Raw genomic sequence first — 13,819 nt, 5'->3', positions numbered from 1 at the left:
GACCTCAGCCTCTTGTGACTCCACGATGGCTCTGAAGCATCCGATGGAGCCGACGGGGAGGTTGTCTTGTCGGTGCCAGCCAGAACAGAGTTAGAAGGTAAATCCTGCACAGGAGTAGTCTCAGAGGGTGGAGCCGACGGCTTAGTGGATTTTGGGGATTTCACCGGCTGTGAACTCTTTGCCGGTGAATCCCGGGGTTTTAACAGACCCCTAAGAATCAGTTTGTTCTTAAGCTCCTACAGGACTCTTGGACTAAAAGCATGGCAAATAGAACAAGAGTCCTGCAGGCGAACAGCGCCCAAACAGTAGACCCAACTGGTGTGCCCATCTGTCAGAGACATTTTCAGACAGCATGAGTCACACTTCTTGAATCCAGAAACCTTAGCTTCCTTAGACATGACTGTACCAAAAAAAGGGAAGACTAAGTAAATACAGACAAAAAAAAAAAAAAAAACAGGACTACACTAGACAAAACACACCAGTACTATCTATAACTATGAAGGAAATCCAAGATATAATTAAATATTTATATATATATATATATATATATATATATATATATATATATATATATATATATTTTTTTTTACAATAAGGGAAAAAAGTGGGAGACCCTCTAAGTTAAACGGCTAACCTAGGGATGGGGGAGGGGCGGAGAACTCTAACAAACGAGTTCTGTCAAAAAAGGTAGATACACTATAGAAAATATAACTACAACACATATAACTAACTCTAAATAGAAAGGAAACTAGAAAATTTAAATTCTAAGGAAAGTTTACACAAAAAGTTAACTAAGAGCCTGAGCCAGAAAAACGACACCCTCGCAGCTGAAGCAGCAAACGAGATCTGGGTAGCTATTGCTAGGCATTATGGGATAAGGGGTAGCCTCGCGCCAGTAAACAGCCCTCGAGCTATTGAAGATGGCCAAGTCGGGGCTGAGGATCGGCTCCGATCACAAACAGCAAGAATGAAGGCGAGATAGACAACTTATCAGATAAGTGAGGAAGAATGAAATGGACATCAGGTCTCATGATAAACATCCAGCCACCTCATAGGCAAGCTTTGCAGGAAGAGATTTTGACAAAGCTTTTTTTTTTTTTTTTTTTTTAAATTCCCTTGCGTTCCATCAATCAGAAAACAGGTCTGCCAATCACAGAAATAAGTACCTCCACAGTTAAGGAAGCGTATACAAGCCTTTAGCTTTTCTTCACACCCTATAAATGAGGATGGAAGCACTGCAAGTTATAGCAGTGCCATATTTTGTGCTTTCTCGTGTAGTAAAACAGTTAGTGGAAGTCCTGGTTTGAAAACAACAGAACTATACTGACTTTGGCATGTTAGGCCTTAAACACAGGAAACTCATCTTATGATTATCTTAAGTACTGCTAGAACTCTGGCCCTTCCAAGTCTTGTGTGTCTTCAGCATGTTCCATGTGCAGGCACGCATGCTTTATGTGGGGGGGGGGGGGGGGGGTTGTGCTCACAACAGGCAACAGACTTCAAGAACTAGATCTTGTATTCAGACTTCAGTTAGTGACTAGTGCACAAGGCTAACCTCTGTTTCTACAACAGAGAGCTAAAACATGGATACCCAAAGTTGCTGTAGCATGTTCAAGGTATAATTATTTGGATTCTATCACAGGGGCACCATGTAGTGGATTTAAAGATCTCAGTATTGTTTGCTAATCAACTGCTTTGGACAGGACATTCTCCAATGCAGTAGTCCCAGAACAATACACAGGATGAAGCTTAAGGCAAGCATGATAAAAGAATCAGGGGGAAAAAAAACACAAACCCAGGGGTCAGTTAGAAAACCCTGGTGATAAAACTGAAACAGGCAAAACCTAACATGAATTTTGAAAGTGAATAAGACCACAGAGAATTCTAGAGTTCAAAGTAAACTGGTGAATTAGGGACAGGAAAGCAAAGAGGTTCGCAAATTAGATCACAGCCCTTAGCTAATGTCCACCTTCACACATCTACGATATTATTGCTTCTAAAAAGACATTCATTTTCAAGCAAATAAAAGCGAAAAGTTAATCCATCTTTTTAAAGTGCATCATGATTCTACAAATAACATATGAAATAATCAACACTTGACTGACAAAATTTGCAAGCCACCTGTATCAAGGTAAGTAATGCTGAAATTCTTAAGTTTTGTGCTGAATTACAGAAAAGAGCAAAACATAAAACTGTACAAACTTTATTGGTACACAAATAGAGAAACGCAGTGAAAAAGACGACAGCAAAAAAAGAAAGCCACAGGACAGAAAGGAGACATTAAAAACACTATTTACAAAATCTATCTGAAAATTTGGGTGAGACAGGAACTGTCAATGGATGGTCACTGGGCTTCACTTCAAAAGCCTTGTACTTCCTTATAGGATTTGCCTTGTGAACCTAAAAGAAAATTAAAAAAAATAATAAAATTAATACAAGCTATGCAATGCACCTAACCATTACAAGTTACAGGATACAAGTAGACTTGACTCAGTGGGGAGCAACTACCATATTGTTACAGAGGAATCATACTAAAACCCCCTGAAACAAGCAATTTACACATCTGTTGCCAGCTTTGTATTGCTGCTTCACTAACAGAGTCTCCACTATATGTGATCACACAGGTATAAACTAATTTAAGATCACCCAGAGGGGGATAGTCCACCACACATACAATTTACATAAAGTCACTGTATACTCCTTCAGTAAAAGGGTCATCTGAAAAGATGTTCTGACAAAAAAATAAAAATCACTACAGAGAAGCTGAAGTTTCTCCCCAAACCATCTTTGGCATTCTTTCAAAGGCAAACTTTGGTATTTGGGCATATGAAACACTTGTGGTAATAGGTCAGTGCTGTAAAAAGTTACAGCAATGGGTGTACATGCTAGAAGACAGACTCTTGTTATCAGAATACAGAATATCTGGCAGCAGATAGAGCACCATGATGCTCACTGCTGAGTGATTAGTCAGATCTCATTTTGGTTAGATATCTGGGTATACACTGATAGTTATAGATGCTGCCAATACTCCCATCCATTTCATTCCAGGTAACTCTGGAATAAAAGTAATTAATTAGCACTGCCAAACACACTTATTTTATTAGCAGAGAGCTTGGTCTTCACTGCCTAATCCCGTTACCATCTTTTCAGCTTTAATCCTTGCTGCTAGTAAATTTGACTACCCTACTATACGTTTTGTCAATCAGGTTACATATTGCTCCAACACACAATACACATGTTTAAATCCCTTCAATACTCATTCACAACTCAGTTATGTAAACCTCAACTGAACTCTCCTAAAAGCTATAAACATTGATTTCAGCAAAATGCAGATTAAAAGGAGACCAAGTTAAATCTGAAATTTGCATTTATAAAGAAATCCATGCCATCTACCTTAATTTTTTGTGTCATTTTAATTCTTGTATTCTTCAGTAGTGAATATTTCAAACTAATGTAAATCTCAAAGTTAATTCCAATTAAAGTCCTAAATGGAGAGATTAAGACCTCATTGTCTGTTCAGCCATGAAGACCTTTGTGCCTTCACCCCACCACAGGCAGCTGACAAAATTATCCCCTGCAAGCATGCTCATTTCAGAATTCCCAACCCCATAAGGTGTTTGCAGTGCACCTCTCTCCAGTAGGTACTGACAATGTAGCAGGCCAGACCATTTATTCACTTGAGGATGGTTGGTTCCTCCAACACCAAAGGCACTATTCAACCTTGCATCATCTAGGCTGAATTCAAGGCTGTGCCTTTCTGCACCCTAAAGCAAACCATAAAGCAGACTTGGGGTCCGAATGAAGAGATAACTCAGCAAGCAAGCAAGAGAGAGAGTAGTATTGCTGAAACTGAATTCATCCTCAAGTCTTGGAGTACTTTCATGAGGTGGACCCTGTTTCACAAAATCTTACCAAGACAATACTGTATTTATATAGCATATATCATGAACAGAAGTGGGTCAAAAAAAAAAAAAAGAGCTGGGTGCACAAGACCTAGGATAAAAAAGTGCCCAATCCTGGTAGGTGCACTGCTGCCAGGACTGGGGAAAAAAAAAACAACTGTGTACAATCCTCAAAATACAGAAACATTCCTACAATGTGGCCAGGACAGGTCCAGATGGAGGATGCCCCCCTTGTACAAGGGAATAGCAGTCTCCACACACCAAAAAAAAAAGCACAAAAACTGATAGGCCAAACAGCTATATAAAGACGACAGACTGGACTATTGAAGATAAGAATTTGCGTATAGTTACTATAACAAAAAAAGGCCAGAATTTCCAGACACAAGATATACAAAAAGATTAAGAGAAATTAGAGGGAAGAAAAATACTTCAGGAAAACTGTCAGAAGCCTCAAATAAAAATGCGTGTTCATTAATATAACAGATTTGTGAAAAACAGTATATAGACCAAGAAAAGTACAGTTGTGTACCTACCATAAATGTAGATGTTAGAGTATTCACTGTTGCAGTCATTACTCTTGGGTTATCCTGCTGGCAGGCTACCCGCAGTCGGCCAGATTCCAACGTCTAGGTCTGGTGTCGGTTGCTGTCGCCTCTTCCCTGACGTCAGTGTGCCAGGGGTATAAAAGAAGCAGCAGACACCATTTTCTTCAGCTTTTCTTACCCCAGATGTCAGGTGCCCCTAAATTGGAAGGCTGAAAGAATATGCCAATAAAAATACATGCACAAAAATAACATGTCCTTCATCTACAAGAAATACACCAAAAAGGTTGTATAGGATAGAGAAGTGTAGATAAGCCCCAGCAAAGGAAAGGGGGATGGTGGGTGGGTAACCTGGACTGCAACAGTGAATACACTTGAACATCTACATTTATGGTAGGTACACAACTGTACTATGTTCATCGTGTTTCACTGTTGCAGACATTACTCTTGGGTTGAATCCCAAAGCTGAGGTAGGGTGGCTGGCCTAAATACGATTTGGAGAGGCTATGAGGACCTGCAGAACTGCAGTAGCAAAGCCTGCTCTGGACTTAGAATAGAGAGGTAAATGGTAGTGCTTTGTGAAGGTGTGCACTGAACTCCAAGTTGCAGCCTCTAAGATATCTTTGGTTGGTACTCCTCTGAGGAAGGCTGCTGAAGTGGCTGCTGCTATGGTGGAATGAGGCCTAATGTCCTTAGGCACTGGTTTACCATGTTGAAAATAGCAGAAACGGATGCAATGGCCTATCCATTTAGAAATGGTCTGTTTTGAGATGGCCTTTCCCTGTGAACCTGCAGCATATGACACAAAGTTGCTCAGTCTTTCTGAAAGCTTTAGTTCTGTCCAAGTAGAATCTTAGCTGCCTATGTCCAAAGAATGCAGAATTTTCTCACCCTTGTTCTGTGGATTAGGATAAAGGTTGGCAAGCGAATGGTTTGGTTGAGGGCCACACTGGACACCACCTTGAGCATAAACGTACGGTTCGTCCTCAGGGAAACCCTGTCTGGATGGAAAATGATGAAAGATTCCACAGCCATGAGTGCTTGTAGCTCTGAGACTCGTCTTGCAGAGATTATTGCTAGGAGCAGAGCTGTTTTCCAGGATAAGAATTTTATATCTGCTGTTGATGCTGGCTCGAAAGGAGGCAGTGTGAGTTTTTCCAAAACATAATTGAGGTCCCAGGCCGGAATTGGTGCTCTCCTTGGAGGCCTAATGTTTTTGGCCCCTCTGAGGTACTGCCTTAGTAAAGGATGAGAAAAGTTAGGTGATTCCGTATTGTAATGGGCTGAAATGGCAGAGGCATGAATCTTAATAGATGAGAAAGAAAGGCCTTTGTTTAGCATCTCAGTTAGGTATTGTAAAATCTGAGGGATATTTGGTACACATGTGTCTGCGCCTTGTTCCTGGTTCCAAGCAGAGAATCTCTTCCATTTTTCCGCATAAGATTTTCTGGTACTGGGCCTTCTGGCTTTTGTAAGTGGAGTGCTCTGAGTGGCTACCTTATCCGCCATGCTGCCAGATTTAAGGTCCCGAGTTGGCTGTGCAGGATCTGGCTGTTTTGTTGGGTCAGCAATTGAGAAGTTTGAGGCAATATCCATGCTGGACCTTGAGACAAGCTCTTCAGGATTGGGTACCAGTGCTGGCGTGGCCAGTCTGGTGCAATCAGTATCATGTTAGCCTTCTCTTGTCTGACCCTTACCCTGGGAAGAGGAGGCAGTGGGGAAAAGCATATACTGTTAGATTTTTCCAGCTGAAGGATATGGCGTCCACTTTCCATTCCGGCTTGTGATAAATCCTTGTGCAAAATCTCTGCAATTGGCAGTTGTGAGGGGAGGCAAATAGATCTACGTCTGGTTATCCCCATCTCCTTATTATCATGCTGAAGACTTGTGGATCCAGTTTCCATTCGTGGGGATCCATGAGGTTTCTGCTTAGTTCATCTGCCAGAGTATTTTTTCCTGGCAGGAATTGTGCTTGCAGGTGAACTTGAGATGCCAATGCTGTGTCCCATAAGGTCATTGCTTGTCTGCAGAGAGGGTAGGAATGTGTACCTCCCTGCTTGTTTATGTACCACATAACCGTAATGTTGTCTGTCTATCAGTAATTGTCCTGGATGAAGCAGGTCCTTGAAAGTTGTCAGGGCATTTTGTACAGCTAGCATCTCTTTTTGATTGATATGAAGATGCATCTGGTTTGCAGGCTATGTGTCCTGAAAACATTTTCCTGCCATATGGGCTCCCCAGGCATAATCTGATGCGTCCGTTGTCAGTGTCTGTCTGACTGTGGGTAAACTGAATGGCAGACCCTTGTTGTGGTGACAGGCTTCTGCCCACCATCGAAACTCCTGTTGCAGGCAGGGGATGAGTACAATTACTGTCTCCAGGCTGTGGCAATACGGAGTCCAAACACTTTTTAGATACCATTGTAATTTCCTCATATGCAGTCTGGCATATGGAATTAGTAGAATGCAGGATGCCATGAAACCCAAGGCCTGCAGGATTTTCCTTGCAGATAAGTGGGTTTTTGTCGCCAAATTCTTGAAGTAAGTAGCCAGTTGCTTTTGTCTGGCGTGATATAAGCCATCTGGGCAGCTGTATTTAGGCTTGCACCCAGGAACATTATCTCTTGAGAGGGCACTAGTTTTGATTTCTTTTTGTTTACTGTGTACCCTAGGCCAGTTAGTAATCTGTTTACAAACACCAGATGCTTTAGAAGAATGTCTTTGTTCTCTGCTTGAATTAGGCAGTCGTACAAGTAGGGATATATTTGAATTCCTTTTTGTCTGCAAAACGCAATTACTGGTGCCAGGCATTTTGTGAAGACCCTGGGCGCAGTAGATAAGCCAAAGGGCAGTGCAGAGAATTGGTAATGCATTGAGCCAGCTATGAATCTGAGGCATCTTCTGCAAGATTGTCTGATTGGGACATGCAGGTATGCCTCTTTTAGGTCCAAAGTTACGAGCCAAGCCTTCTTGCCCAGCATGGGCAGTAGCTGCTGCAGAGTCCACATCTTCAGTTTTGGAACTTCCGGAAATGTATTTAGTATAGACAGGTCCAGTATTGGTCTCCAGGTTTTGTCCTTTCTGGGTACTAGGAAAAGTCTGGAGTAAAATCCTTGCCCCTGCTCTTGTTGCGGTACTTGCTGAATGGCCCTCATGTCCATGAGAGCTGTAATTTGTTTTTGTGCCTCTGCCCATTGATTGTGTGGCAGGTCTAGCATACCTTATGACCTTGGTAGAGTGTGGAAATGGAACCTGTAGCCTTGGGACACTATATTCAGGACCCATTTGTCTTGGGTAATCCTTGGCCAATTTGAAGAAAAAAGTGCTAGTTTTTCTCCTAAGGGGGCTGCCAAAAGAAAAGTGCTTGGATCTGGTAGAGGAAAGTCATTGGGACCGTTTCCTGTAAGGCTGTGATTTGTCTTCTCTGCTTTTGGAGGTAGGAGCACCCCATTGTTTAGGCCTGCATAAGCCTTTGGGCTGACCTCTGCCTCTGGGACGCCTGTATCTGCATCTTTGTGGTTTGTCTGACACTGGAAAGGACCAATTTTTAGAAGGTCAGTTTCTGCTAAATCTGGGTGGCTGTACCTGTAAGAAATCCTTGACTGTCTACATGGATTTTGCTTTATCCTCCATTTTTTTCAATACTACTTCTGCTTTAGTACCAAACAAAGTATCATGCTGTAATGGTGCATCTAATAATTTTGCTTTAACATGATTAGGCAGATTTTGTTCCTTTAACCAAGCATGCCTTCTAATAACAGAACCTGTAACAGCGGCCCTGCAGGACGCCTCCAGTGAATCATAACCCCCTTGCAAAGTATGCTTTCCCACTTGCTCATCTGCATGCAATAAATCCTGCAATTCCTTGTTTTATGAACATTCAGTATTTGTCAACATTTTCTGTTTAAGCAGTGACATTAAATACTGTTGATATTTAAGCATATGAAATTGACAATTTAAGGCCCTTACAGCCAGGGTAGCAGAAGTGTAGACTTTTTCCCCCATCTGTCTTGAGCCCTGGAATCCCTATCAGAGGGGACAGGGTTTTTTGCAGTGGAAGCTTTAACCCCCTTAGGATCTTGTGATATAGTTTCTGGGTTAGCAGCAGGGTTTTTATACAGGAATTTATGAGAATTCAGGACCCTGTATTATCTGCCTGGCTTAGCAGGTGCAGGGGCTAGAGAGTCTGGGGACAGGCCGGACTGTGAGAATACATCTTCCACAATGTCTAGTACAGGTGGAATAGCAAGGGGTCTGTGCTGAGGAAGTAGGAGAAAGTCTCTGAGCCTTTTCTTAGATTCAGAATAATCTTGGCTCTCCCAGTGGAAATGTTCCCTCATGGTATGTAGGGTGTCCCCAAAAGAATAATCCTCAGGAGGAGAGGCTAAAGGAATGGATTCTTCAGCATCAGAATCCTCATAGGGAAGCATGGAATAATCTTGTTCAGAAGAGGAATCAGAGGAAATAGAAACCTGATCAGAAGAATCATACTCTGTCTCTTGCCTAGGCCTCTTATCAGGAGGGGGATGGGTACCCCTGATCAAAGTAATTAGGTCTTCGGCCATTTTGAGCATCTGTTTTTTAGGCATGGTAGTCTGAGTAGGAGAATGCTGTACTTGTTTCTTTGTCTTTAATGCTGCTTTAGTCTTTGAAGCTGAGGATGGCTTAATATATAGTTGTGTAGGTCTGAAGACACCTTCAGAAGCAGATGCCTGCTCAGCGGCTCCGGACCCATCTGAGGGAATGATTTCCAAGTGTCCAATACCTTGAGTATCCAGAGGCCCAGTCGGCTCCACATGGGAGTTGGAAGCGGCCTGTGGCTCTGAGGTAGCAGGTGCCAGGGGCTGCGAAAGTGCCTCACTGAGAACCGGCAAACCGGCGACTGGCCTAAAAGACGCTTCGTCACCGGTTTTGGACCTCAGATGCCTATCCTTTTCCTTGTCCTTGCATTTTTTGTAAACTGCGGTTGTCTGCTGATCTGACGGCATTATATAGTTAAATCTTCGGACAAAGTAATGAAAAGCAAAATCAAACAGACGCTTGATAGTGCGTTGGTTAAATCTAGCACAAAACCGACAACTAGCAACGTTGTGATCAGGGCCTAGGCAAGGAATACAGTAAGAATGAAAATCCTTATGAGGTATTTGCTTCCCACAAGAAATACAATTAACTTTTTCTGACATCGGTCTGGAGCAAGAAAAAAGTTTCCCCAACGGGGTACTTGGCATTAATGAAGACTTCGGATCTGAAATTCTGATTTGAAAATCTCAGGAGTCAGCCGACCGGCACTTGCGAACTGCTTTTGCTTCAGGCACCGCGTGGCAAGAAAGACTGGAGAAAATGGCGTCGGCTGCTTCTTTTATACCCCTGGCGCACTGATGTCAGGGAAGAGGCGACAGCAACCGAAGCCGGACCTAGACTTTGGAATCTGGCCGACTGCGGGTAGCCTGCCAGCAGGATAACCCAAGAGTAATGACTGCAACAGTGAAACACGGACATCTGATCTGTTTGGGGAAAAAACATCTGAGGAAGTGCGAAAATAAACAAAAATAGAGATTTTGAAAAAAGTATAAAGTATGGACATGGGAAAAAAAGATGATATTGTACAATATTTATGCAAAGGCAAAAGCCAAACTAATTAATATAAAGAAGGCAGCCCCCAAAGATATTCGAAGAGAAATACAGGCAAAGGCATCCAGATATGGAAAATTTCACAAAAAATAATATCACAAAGATGGAATGTAGGAAAGAAGATTAGTAAAGTAGTGCAAAACTTTAAAATACAAAAAAATAATATGGAGGAAAAGCAGAAAAAGATAATGGAGAAGTTAAAAAAAATAGAAATTGAGGTTATGGAGTACCTGCGAAGTGAAGGATTCAGTGTAGAAAATCTAATTCAGAAAGCACCACAACAGGATAAAGCAATGGACATCCAAATTACGGAGAAGCCAGTGGAATGGGAAGCAACTGTTCAAGTGCAATTCACTTGATGGACAGCAAGGGAAGGAACAGGAATCTGTGGAAGTCAATGCTGAGGAGTGACAGGCCAGTGAGTTCCCATATGACGCAACAGATGGCACAGGATGAAATTGGAGAATGTGTTGCAGGAAGATGCTATAGAACTTTCTATAGAATGCCTGAAAGAAATGGAAAACAAAAAATGTGCCCTCAGTTTAGAAGAAAATGAGCTAAGAGAAGAGTTGCTTGACTTAATCGAGATAGACGTATTAAGATCAACGAAAGAAATAGACTGAAGGTCAATAAAACCCCAAAAAATCAGAAGTTTGATAAAACAAACATAGTAATTAGGACTGCCCATAGAGATCCATGCAATATGAAAGAAGTAAACAGGATATAGTACTGTGCAGCCAAATTAATAACTGAGAACACAGGACAGTGAGGGAAAGGAAGGGGAAAAAATGAATACCATCATGGAAGTATTGAACAGAGAAAACTATAAAGCAATAGTGTCACTGTTAAGAGTACAGAAGAGAGCACAGATCAACAAAAACACTTGGAAAGACAGATGTGATAAAAGGTTTACTATCAAAAAATCGAAAATTAAAAAAAAAAAAAGCGTATGAATGTTCGAATTTTAACATCGGAAACGAACATTTCCGTATGTCCCTAATGTCGAAAACAGCTGTTAATTGTCGAAAATGTCGCACGTGACATTTTCGACAATTAGCACTCCCACCCTTCCCTTAACTCCCTACCTAACTAGCCTAAACTCACATCTATGCAGGGGGGCAAGCCCCCCTGCACCCCTCTGTGGGGGGCTGAGCCTACCACCCCCCCCAACTTAATATTCCAACTCCGAGATCGCACTACAGTGAGGAAAGGGATGTATTACCGCACTGTACCGCGATCCCCTTACATGTACATGCACAGTCCATTCGCAATGATAACGTTCACTCACATAACTTGCCGAAATATGAAGTGTTCGAACATATGTTGTTCGAATACTTCATAGCCATACAATTGCATGGCGACATTTTGATAGTAAACCGTGATAAAAGCAATGTGCAGTATACATAACAGATCAGGATTTAACATGCACTACCGCAAATAAAACAAAATCTTATCACAGGCGGAAAAAAATTAAAAGATACGCAGATAAATAAAGAAAAAGTACAAAATAAGCAATTTATTGATGACCCAAACAAGTTTTATAGAGAAGTGGGAAAGGTAAAAGGAACTGAAAAACCACTAAAAAAAGAAAGATATTTTGGAGATTTATGAAAATCCTGTGAAACAAAGATGCTAAATGGACAGAAGTAAGAAAAAAAAAGTTTAAAGGTACAGGATACGAAATGGGATGAAGTAACAGCCAGAGAGACTGAAACAAAGTTAAGAAAAGCCTCTAATTGGAAAACCCCAGGCCCAGATGCAGTACCTAACGTCTCATTAAAAGTACATCGCTGCATGAAGACCTAGCCATAAGAAAGAACTATTTATACGCACACCCCGAACAGACACCGATCAGGCTAACAGATAAAACAATGCTCCTACTTAAGAGTGAACCTGCAAGCTATCCTAAAAATTAGACCAATAGCTTGCCTTCAGACGATGTATAAATTATACACTGGAATTGATGCCGACAGAGTTTATAGTCATTTAGAAGAAAACACAATTATGGCAACAGAACAAAACGGCAATAAAAGAAAGTCATATGGAACAAAGGATCATTTGTCGTTAAAGTCATAGTGGAAAATCATAAAAAGGTGGCATGGACCGACTACAAAAGAACATTTGATAGTATCCCACATTCATGGTTAAAAGAGTGCTTAAAAATGTATGAGACAACCTATGCTGATCGACTACATTACAATGACCATGAAATAGTAGCAGACCACTTTGCAATTGAGCCATGATAAAGAACAAATTATTATCCCAGGGATAAAAATTCAAAGGAGGATATTCCAGGGTGACTGTCACCACTGCTGTTCTGTGTTGCCCTTAACCCATTAAGCCGTCTACTTAACAGCTTAGACCATGGCTATAATTTGGCTCCTACAAAACAAAGTATAAAGACTCCTCTTCTCTTTGTCAATGATTTAAAACTGTACAGCTCAGATGAACTGAAAGTACAACTGCAAGTTATCAAAACTTTTTCAGATGATATACGAATGTCATTAGGTCTTGATAAATGTGCAAAAGCAACCTTTAAAGCAGGAAAACTGCAGCACCAAGAAAACAAGAAGTTATGTACTCACCATAACGTTCGATGTATGTAGTCCATCTCACCTTACATTGTTACCCGTGGTTTCGGAGCCGAACCTAGGCTCCGACTGGGCCATACTTTAGCTCGAAGTCTTCAATTGGCTCGTGGCTAAGAGGTACCCATCATGCAACAGGTCTATTCCCCAGATCTTGTTTGCTGCAAGCACGTGCACACACACACACAGAAGAACAACCCCAACAGAAAGGACTACTGACACCTAGAGACAATACCTCCAGGTCCTCCAGGAGGGGGAAGGAGGGAGGGTTAGTACGAATGCAAGGCGAGATGGACTACATAAATCGAACATTATGGTGAGTACATAACTTCTTGATGTTATGCCGTCCAATCTCACCTTCATTCTTACCCATGGGGCAGCATCCCTAGCACCTTGATCTTGGGTGGCTCAGTGAAAAATACTCTTGAGCACTGTGGAACCAAAGGAAGATCTGCCTCTAGAGACCAGATCTAATTTGTAGTGACTAATAAAGGTATGAGGCGAAGCCTATGTTGCTGCAGCACAATCATCATCCATAGACATCCTAGCCTGAAAAGCAGTTGAGGTAGCCACGGATTGTGTAGAATGAGCCTTCACTTTAAAGAGCAATTCTTTGCTATTGGAAGCATAAATAAATGAGATGCAATCGGAGATACAGCGAGACAAGGTTAATTTAGAAACCGGAACCCCAAGTCTAGTGTCTGAAAACGAGACAAACATTTGATCTGATTTCCTGAAATCTTTCGTCCTATGTAAATAGAAACGCATTCATCTGTGGACATCCAGCTGATTTAACTTAAATTCTGCCTTGTTGGAGAATTCAGGAAAAAACACAGGCAACTCAATAGATTGGTTGATATTGACAACAGAGGCAACCTTTGGAACAAAAGAAAGGTTGGTTCTTAAGGAGACCCTATCCTTGTGAAACACCAAATAAGGTGGTCTAATCGATAATGCTTGAAGTTCAGAGACCCACCTAGCTGAAGTTATAGCTACCAAGAATACTGTCTTCCATGATATGAATTTAATGTCACACGTAGCTGCTGGCTCAAAGGGAGTTGAGGTGAGCTTCTGTAGTACAAAATTGAGGTCCCATGGCATCACTGGATCAAAGACTGGAGGTTGGAGTAACAATGTCCCTCTCATAAAAGCCCTAA

The 13,819-nt window shown here is 41.6% G+C and overlaps 1 protein-coding gene across 1 annotated transcript in view; it reads right to left on the bottom strand.

The window, feature by feature from the left end:
* Positions 1 to 2,187: 2,187 nt before the first annotated feature.
* The window catches only part of TPX2 (TPX2 microtubule nucleation factor), a gene marked incomplete in the record, with an annotated part of 1,896,622 nt that continues 1,884,990 nt past the window's right edge, over positions 2,188 to 13,819 (bottom strand). The window contains 1 exon segment of the mRNA XM_044089016.1: positions 2,188 to 2,400. Within this exon segment, the coding sequence (XP_043944951.1) occupies positions 2,290 to 2,400 (111 nt within the window).

The sequence above is a fragment of the Protopterus annectens genome, chromosome 12.part0 (assembly GCF_019279795.1).
Source record: "Protopterus annectens isolate FY-2018-M chromosome 12.part0, PAN1.0, whole genome shotgun sequence".
Classification (NCBI taxonomy): Eukaryota; Metazoa; Chordata; order Ceratodontiformes; family Protopteridae; genus Protopterus; species Protopterus annectens.
The sequence above is the reverse complement of the archived record's forward strand: the minus strand, read 5'-3'. Positions and strand labels throughout refer to the sequence as shown.